Source organism: Elephantulus edwardii, unplaced genomic scaffold, assembly GCF_000299155.1.
Source record: "Elephantulus edwardii isolate Elephantulus edwardi_28Jun2011 unplaced genomic scaffold, EleEdw1.0 scaffold00042, whole genome shotgun sequence".
Classification (NCBI taxonomy): Eukaryota; Metazoa; Chordata; class Mammalia; order Macroscelidea; family Macroscelididae; genus Elephantulus; species Elephantulus edwardii.
Genome location: NW_006399792.1, coordinates 1,184,185 through 1,193,466, shown reverse-complemented (window position 1 = coordinate 1,193,466; position 9,282 = coordinate 1,184,185). Strand labels below are relative to the sequence as shown.

General features: G+C 38.5%; 1 protein-coding gene across 1 annotated transcript in view; it reads right to left on the bottom strand.

Moving 5' to 3' along the window:
• Positions 1-9,282, bottom strand: part of HSD17B11 (hydroxysteroid (17-beta) dehydrogenase 11) — a 77,892-nt gene that overhangs the window by 49,135 nt on the left and 19,475 nt on the right. The window contains exons 3-4 of the mRNA XM_006885318.1: positions 3,339-3,470; positions 1,091-1,197 (exon numbers count right to left, since the gene is read on the bottom strand). Of these exons, the coding sequence (XP_006885380.1) occupies positions 1,091-1,197; positions 3,339-3,470 (239 nt within the window). The remainder of the gene's footprint in view (positions 1-1,090; positions 1,198-3,338; positions 3,471-9,282) is intronic.

Below are 9,282 nucleotides of genomic sequence, written 5' to 3'. Positions count from 1 at the left end.
CCATGTCATTGAAGAATGGGATTGGTATTTGTATTGGGATTGCACTGAATATGTAAATTGCCTTTGGTAATATTGCCATTTTCACAATATTGAGTCTTCCTATCCATGAGCAAGGGATATTCTTTGTCATTTTCTTTGAATAGTTCCTTTGTGCTTCTGGTTAGATTTATTCCCAAGTATTTAATCTTGTGATTAGCTATTGTGAAGGGTATTGTTTTTCTGAGCTCCAGCTCTGTATTCTCTTTGTCACTGTAAGAAATCCAACTGATTTTTGTACATTGATCTTGTATCGTGCTACTTTGCTGAATTGGTCAACTATGTCCAGTAGTTTTCTTGCTGAGTCTTTAGGGTTTTCTAAGTACACTATCATATCATCTGCATAGAGAGATAATCTTACTTCCTCTTTGCCAATTTGGATAGCTCTTATTTCCGTCTCTTTTCTTATTGCTATCATTATGACTTCCAATACAATATTGAATAGGAGAGGTGATAGTGGGCATCCTTGCCTACTTCCTGTTCTTAAAGGGAATGAATGCCTTTAACCTCTCTCCATTGGGAACAATGTTGGCTCTTGGGTTTTCATAAATAATTTTTAAAACTTGTTTATTTTTAATGCTGAATAGTGGTGTGGACTGGGGGGATTGCATAGCAATGAAAGAGTTTTTCTTTCTTTTCAAGGAGAAGAGAGAATGCGGGGTATGGAGAAAAGTGCAACAATGAATTATTGGAAACTCTGTCTCTGTAAACTTTGATTAATGGAAAAAAAGAAAAAACTTGTTTACTTTTAACCTTCTTTTTGCTAAAAACACATTTCTTATTTTATAATTGTGATCAAGCAGGGAGAGAAATAATTTAGATGGCTGGCTTTGTTAACTGGTCAATTTCCTGGAGACTTCTAAAATGACCCTTCAGCTAAAAACTAGAAGAGGATTATTGTTTGATGACACTATTATACAGAGACTTTGTATACCTCTTCCTGTCCATTTAAGCAACTTCAAATCCACTTCCATTAAAGATAGTCCTCACTGGGGTAAGAAACCACACACAAAGCAAGTACAGGAACTGATGAAGAAAATATGTATTCACATACCAATAAGCCATCAGGAATGGCACCGCTGTGTGCCCAGCTGCTGAAGCCACTGTAACAATATGACCATGATTGTTCCTCATCATTGCTGGAAGAAATGCCTTTGTAGTCTAGGAAAGAGTTTTTGACAAAATATTTTTAAAAGAAAACAAGAACAATTTGTTATTTTGTGTCCTCAGAACAGTTGAAAATATTCTGAAACAAATGTTTGTTTTAAGTACTGTTTGTTGTTCATGGCAAACAAATAAAAAATCCTAGATTAACTGACAAAACGCAGTAGCATAAAGTAACTGGGTGGGATGCCAAGATTAAAATAATCAATATGGAAATGAAAACAGAAAGCTCCAAGAATCCTTCTTATTCAAATTAATTTAACATTTCATGTTTTTCAACCTTTCACTTCTCGACATCAATGTTTCCTATCATCTCACAGACTCATTAAAAGAATTTATAATATGAAAATTTCTTTAAAAATCAGGTGTTTATGTATTCAGAATGCTGAAGTGACTGGCAATCTTCTAGTGGCTCCTAAATATAATATTTATTGAGCATCGACTACATGCTGTGGTGCAGAAACAAATCAGACAAGGTATCTTTTTCCACATATCCTATATGTTAACTAATAAGGAAGGTAAATACATAAAAGTGAGAATATAAATGAGTCAATTAATTGGGAATACTAACATAAAAGAGAACTGTAGATTGTCCTAAATTCAGATCCAGGAAACCTTTCAAAGGGGTTTTTAGGAACTAGTCTTTTAACAGTATTCTGATACTTCAGAAACATACACATTCACATACTTTCAGACCTTAAATGTCGATGTTCATAACAAAATCTGCAAGAGTGCAACCTCTTCAGTACGGTTCTCATGAGAATTGGAAAGCAAAATGTGTTCACGTAATACAAAATCACTAAGGCCTCTGTTAAACCCTAATACTTTCCTTTATCCTGACCAGGATCAGTGATATGAGATCCTAGCTTAAAATTAAAATATACACAGCAACTGAAGTTTATTATTCGTATTGTTATATACATATATATATAGATATATAGATATAGATATACATATATATGTTGTTGTTGTTAAGTGCCGTTGAGTCGCAGGCGACTCATAGCGACCCTATGAAGGAGAGTCCTTGACGCTTGGGTGCCTTTCATCCTCTCTCCAAGTTCATAGGGTTTCCGGAGGCAAGCTATTATGGAAGTGGACGCCACTCCTCCTTCCACATCTCTTCATTACTCCATTAATTATGACTTATTCAAAGCCAAGTGTGTTCACCACCACAGGATGACAGACATGCCAGGTTTTACTGTAAACACTCAAAAGTTTTTAACTGGTGTAGGTGCTACCCTGGAAGTAGCTTCTCAGTTACTTTTCTCCCCTAAAATCCTTTCTTGGCCCTTTTGCCCAATTATCAAGTCGTTTTATGTCCTCTATATTTTTAAGCCCTTCAAACAATTCCAGTATGTTCCTTCAGATCCAAACTGAAACTTTGCAAGCTTTATCTCCTATCATTTAACCTTCCCCACCTCATCCCATGCCCAGTAACATAGAATCTACCTCTGTTCCCTATCAGTTTATGTTTATGCCTTTTGCTCTTGGTGTTAGTACTACATAAAATGTCCTTTACATCTGCCTCCACCTATTAGCTATAAACAACCAAAAGAGCACACAAATCTGTCTTGGAAGTGAAACCAGAGTATTCCTCAGAAATAAAGATGGTGAGACTTCATCTCACACCCTTTGGGAAGAGTCAGTCCCTGGAAAAGGATATCATGCCTGGGGAAGTATGATATGGATTGACACTGTGACTGCAATAATGGTTCGATGCTCCCAGCTGCTCTTCGGGAAAAGGATTGGGGAATCTCCTCCCATGTGATTAATTACCTCTGAAAACCCACTGGAGCATCTGTTATATGGGTTGGTTCCAACTCTAGGGTACACAACAACATGGATTGGTGGCCCAATGGTCCCTAACAGCATCTGTCAGCAAACTCTAGTCGGTCTTTAAAGAAACAATTCAAACAGCAATTCTTCAGAGAACCTTTGCCCGAGTTTTAAAGATATATATATAATTGATGGGTCATGGCACACACATAAACAAGGATTAATTTCTATAATTTTATCCCTAGTATCTAACGAAAACTTCTGTATTGATTTAACACTTTCTTTACATTTGCTGTAGGTTCCTCTTTTAATATAATTTTCAGGCTATAAAGTAATATTTTTGTAAAAGAAATTATACTTACCCAGAAATGGGCAAGAACATTAACTTCAAAAGTCTTTTCAATCTGAGGATCTTGTGTAGCAATCAAGTCTGCTGTGTAGACAACGCCAGCATTATTTACTAAAATACTGACATCTCCAATTTCTGCCTTTACCTTTAAAACAAAAATAAGAAAAATAGGCACAAAATTGAGAAATGTGAAGGTATATAATGGTTATTAAAAGAATATAAGTCTAAAAAGAAAAAGGATATGAGTTTGTAATGGTTGAGATTGTGTGTTCACTTGGCTGGACCATGATTCTTAGTGGATCGGCCGTTGTGATGTAATCATCCCTCAAGATGACTTCTGAGAGAATGTAATCACCTCCGTGATGAGATCTGTTCTGAGCAGCCAATCAGCTGAAAAGGTGTTTCATCTGGAGTATAGCCTGCATTTGTGGTCCTGGAGAAGAGTACTGAACATACCATGGACTGCCAAGAGAACTAACAGGTCTGTCCTGGAAAGGATGAAACCAAGCTATTCCTTGGAGGTAAAAAATTTCGAGATTCTGTCTCACATACTTTGGTCATGTAGCCAGGAGGGATCAGTCTTTGGAGAAGACTGTCAAGTCATGCTTGGAAGGGCCAAGGGATAGCACAGGAGAGGAAGACCCCAGATGAAACGGACTGACACAATAACAGGGGGAATGAGGGTAGGTGTGTCAGAGACAGTAAGATTTTCTCAGGATAGAGCAAGATTTACAGTTATTGTGCATAGTGTTGCTATGAGTCACGGTCAACTCGATGGCACATAATAACAACAACATGGCCTACATCCAATATTTAAAAACATTCTGGCCTTTGTTTGCTCTGGATTTTGGATAGGGCTCATTATCACTGACTTCCAGATCTTGGGATTTAAGCTAGTGCCTTGTGTCTTACCTGCTGATTTTATATCTGTCAGCATCTGCTGTCCATCAGTCAGCAACCTGCTATCCTATCTTATCTGCCAATTTGATTCATCGGCTCCTATACCTATGTGAATCAGAAGTTGCCAGCCTGATGTCTGATGCATGGACTTGGAACTTAACAGCCTAAATGACTAATAGGCAGTCGTGATAAAGGAAGGTGTTCAAGTTGCTCTGGAGAAGTTGACAAAAATCAAGGTCCCAAAACTTGATGGCACACCAACTGACATATTTCAACAAACAGATGTTGCCCTCAACAAGCTCACCAGGTGGTGTCAGGAGATCTAGAGGACAACTCTCTGGCCAACTGACTAGATGAGATCCATATTCATACCCATTCCAAAAAAAAAGGTGATCCAACAGATTGTGTAAATTATCCAACAATGTCACTAATATAACACGCAAGCAAAATCTTACTGAAGATTCTAAAAAAATGACTGGAACAAGTACTTCAACAGAGAACTGCCAGTAGTGCAAGGTGGTTTTAGAAGAGGTCCTGGCAATAGGAACATCACTACCAATTTCAGATGGATCTTGGCTGAAAGCAGAGAATACCAGAGGAATGTGTATTTGTGTTTCGTTGATTATACAAAAATATCTGACTGTGTGGATCACAACAAACTGTGACTAACATTGAGAAGAATGGTAATCCCAGAGTACTTGCTTGTGCTCATACAAAACCTATACTTGGACCAGGAAGTATTTGTCAGAACAAAGCAATGAAACACTGCATAGTTCAAGTTCAGAAAAGGAGTGCATCAGAGATTGGTCATTTCTCCGTATCTTTTCAATCTCTATGTGGAGCAGATAATTTGGGAGTCTGGACTGTATGAGGAGGAACGTGGCATTACAGATAGTAAAACCTTGCTGGCCAAAACTAAAGAGGACCTGAAGCATTTGCTGCAGAAGGTCAAAGACTGTAGTCTTCAACACAAATTGAAGCTCGACATTAAGGAAACAAAAATTTTCACCACTGGCTCAATTGACAGCACCATGATAGAGTAGAAGAGATTGAGACTGTTAGCAGCTTCAGCTCAACAATCACCACTGTTAGTTCCAGCAGCCAGCAAATCAGAAGACAAACTGTATTGAGAATATCTGCTGTTAAAGATCTCTTCAGTGTGCTAAAGAGCAACAACACCAGACTAGAGACTAAGGTATACCTGATCCAGTTCACAGCTTTCACAATTACTTACTATGCACCAGAAAGCTGGATAATGACTAAGGATGACAGAAGATTTTGTGCCTTTGAGTATGGAGCTGGAGAAGAGCACTGAACATACCATGGACTGCTAAAAGAACTAACAGGTCTGACCTAGAGAGGGTGAAACCAAGCTGCTCCTTAAAAGGCAAGGATTTTGATGCTTGGTCTTATATTCTGGGCATGTGGCCAGGAGGAGCAAGTCCTTGGAGAAGGATATCATGCTTGGAAAGGTGGATGGCCAGCACTGGAGAGGAAGACCCTGGATGAGTTGGAATGACATAGTAACTAGGGTAATGGGGTTAGATGTGTTGGAGGCAGTGAGATTGGCTTAGAAGAGGGCAGGGTTCAGAGATATTGTGTATAGGGTTGCTATGAGTCGCAGCCAACTTGATGGCACATAATAATAATTATAAACGCATGAGCCATCTCCTTGAGGTGTGTTCCTCTATCCCTATGTATGTGTGTGTACACATACAGTAGCTTAAGCAATTTCACTGAGAGATATCTTTCTCTCTCCCTCTCATAAAAATTATGTATTATATGTTGTTGTTAAGTGTCGTCGAGTCATAGGTGACTCACAGCAACCCTATGAGAGAAAGTCCTCAACACTTGCGTGACTTTCATCCTTTCTCCAGGTCCATAGGGTTTCTGGAGGTAAGCCATTTACAGAAGTAGATGCCACTCCTGCTTTCAAGCTTGTTTTAATGGATGAGCTGAACCAACACCATCCAACATGGGTAACAATTATCACATTTAACACATCAGTGTCATAGTGTATATATAACAATATATATGTAACTATTAATATTTTTGTAAAAGAAATTATAATATATATAACATATAATGTTGTTAAATGCCATCGAGCCACCTGTGACCATATGTACATAGTGACAATATGTACAACAGCCTTAAACCCTGCTTTATTGTCTCGACACACCCACCCCCATTACTCCAGTCATTGAACCAATCCATCTCACTGATGGTCTTCTTCTCTTGCACTGTTCCTCCTCCCTCCCAGGCGTTAAGTCTCTCTCCAAGGACTTGTCCCTCCTTGCAACATGTCCAAAGTATTTCAGATGAAGCTTCAGAATCCTTGCCTGGTTTCACCCTCTGTAGTACGAACCTGTTTGTTCGCCTGGTACACTCAATACTCTTCTCCTGCATCACAGCTCAAAGGCATCAATTCTCCTTCTATCATCCCTAGTCATTGTCCAGCTCTCTGATGCATAGCAAGTAATTGCAAAGACTGTGGCCTCGATCAGGTGCACCTTAGTGTCTCTCTCTCTCTCTCTCTCACACACACACACACACACACACACACACATTTGTATGTGTAAACACACATACAGATGCGTACACATAAGCTTCTATGGTGGTATTTATCCTAGAGAATCTTGCCAAAGGCAAGCTTTTCTCCTAGATGTTGTAGTAACTACCTATGTGTACACATTAAAACCCCCAAGGTTTTATTATTTTATTTTAGGCAATTATTTGCTGTCCATTCAGGAGATCTATTGGGGTAATCTGTAAGAAGCTGGGGTTCTAAATCAAAGTTAATACCTATTTGGCAGTTCAAATCCACCAATGGTTGCTCGGGAGAAAGAGAGATAATCTCCTTCCATGAAATTTACAGCCTCAGAAAACCCACGGGAGCATCAGCTATGAGTAGCTATGAGTTGGTTCCAACTCGATGGCAATGAAGTTTTAGGTTTTTATTGGCTTGTTTTGTTTTCATTGTGATTTTAGTGAATGTTTACAGAAAAGATGGGCTTTCATTCATTCAATGACATATTTTTCTCCAGCCCCTTTTCCTAATTCATTTTGTAATGCATATCTTGTCCAGATTGTTAAGTGTCGTGCTCATAATGTCTCATCACCCATTCCTTTCAGTCCTTCCCTTCACCTCATCTAGTGTAATGTTCAGTATAGAGCCATTCTTTCCCTGCCTCCTCCTGCATCTGTTTTTGTAACAGTGGTCTTATGCAGTATTTATCCTTTGGGGATTTATTTCCCTCAGCATAACTTCTAGACTCATCTGTGTTGCGTAGTGTTCTACAAGTTCACTGTTTTTTCATTCTACTTAGTCATTGTGTGAATGTAGCATAGTTTTTATTTTTTCCATGTGTTTGTCTACGGGCACTGTGGGCTACTTCCATCCCTTCATTCTTGTGAATAAGGATGCAATAAACAAGGGTGTGCATGCATCTGTTTGCATCATAGCTCTGGTTTCTTTAAGGGTATCTTCCCAGTAGTGGATAGCCGAGCCAAAATGTTATTTCTATTTCCAACTTTTTTAGAAGTGTCAGACTGCATTCCATTGTGGTTGTACCATTTTACATTCTCAGCGGCAGTGATTTAGAGTTCCAATCTCCACATCCTTGCCAGTATCTGCTGTTTGCTGTCCTGCTGAACACTACTGTTGTTGCTATAGTAAAATAATATTTCATTGTTGTTTTGATTTGCATCTCTCTAATAGCTAGGCATTTTGAACATTTCTGCATGTGTTTGTTGGCCATTTGAATTTTTTTCTTTGGTAAAGTGTCTATTCATATCTTGCACCCATTTTTTTGATCGGGTTGTTTGCCTCTTTCTTGCTGAGGTGCTACATGAGGCTCCCTTATATGTCATCGCAAAATACTTTTTCCAAGTCTGTGGGCTTTCTTTTTACCTTTTTGGGGAATTTTTTTTAAGTGAACATAAGGATTTCTTTTTACAAGCAAAACAGCAGCTCTGTCTGTAAGCCTGCAAGGGAGAAATCTGGTGTTGCAATTTAGTCTCTTGACCTTGCTCTATTTATTGGTTATAGCCCAGGAGACAGAGAGTTCTGATGGCTTAGAGGTAAGGAGCTGCACTCCAAACCCGCCACTTTCCCAAGCATTATGTCCCTTTCCAAGGAATATCCCCTACTAGCAACAATGTCAAAATATATGAGAGGAAGCTTCAATATCTTTGCCTCCAAGGAATACCCTGACTGCACTTTATCCAAGACAGATAATGTTTACTCTTTGGACAGTCAATGAGATATTCAGTACTCTTTTCTAACACCAATACACAAAGGCATCAATTTTTCTTTTGTCATCCTTCATCACTGTCCAGCTGTCAGATGCATAGTAAGTGATTGAAAAACCATTCGGAATCAGGCACATTTTAATCTTAATCTTACCCTAAACTCCTCAGTACATTAGAGAGTTCTATGACAGTAGATCTTCCCACTGCAAAATATCTTTTGATTTCTTGACTGGAACCAAGAGTACTGATTGTGGATCCAAGTAAAATAAAATTGCTAAGAATTTCACATCTCTTGCTATCGGTCATGATGCTGCGGATTTGCTCACTGGTGAACATTTTTGTCTTCTTTATGATGAGATGTAATTAATACTAAAGGCTTTAAACTTTGATTTTCAGCAGCAAGTGTTCCTATCTCTCAGCAAGCGAGGTTGTGTTATCTGTGTAATGCAGGTTGGAGCATTTATTTTTTTGTAATGTTAATGAGTCTTCCTCTGACCATGATGCCATATTCTTCTTCATAGAGTCCAGCTTCTTGAATGAATTGCTCAGCATTCAGATTGAACAGGCATGGAGAAAGGGTATGGCCCTGATGTGTTCTTTTCTTGATTTCCAACCATATAGTTTACTCTTGCTCTATTAGGACAACAGCTTCTTGATCTAGCTGTAGGTTTGCATGAACATAATTAAATCTTCTTGAATTCCCATTATTCTCAATGTTAACCATAGTTTGTTGTGATTTACATAGTACACTGCCTTTGTACAATAAATAAAACACAATGCACATTCTTCTGATATTGTCTGCTTTC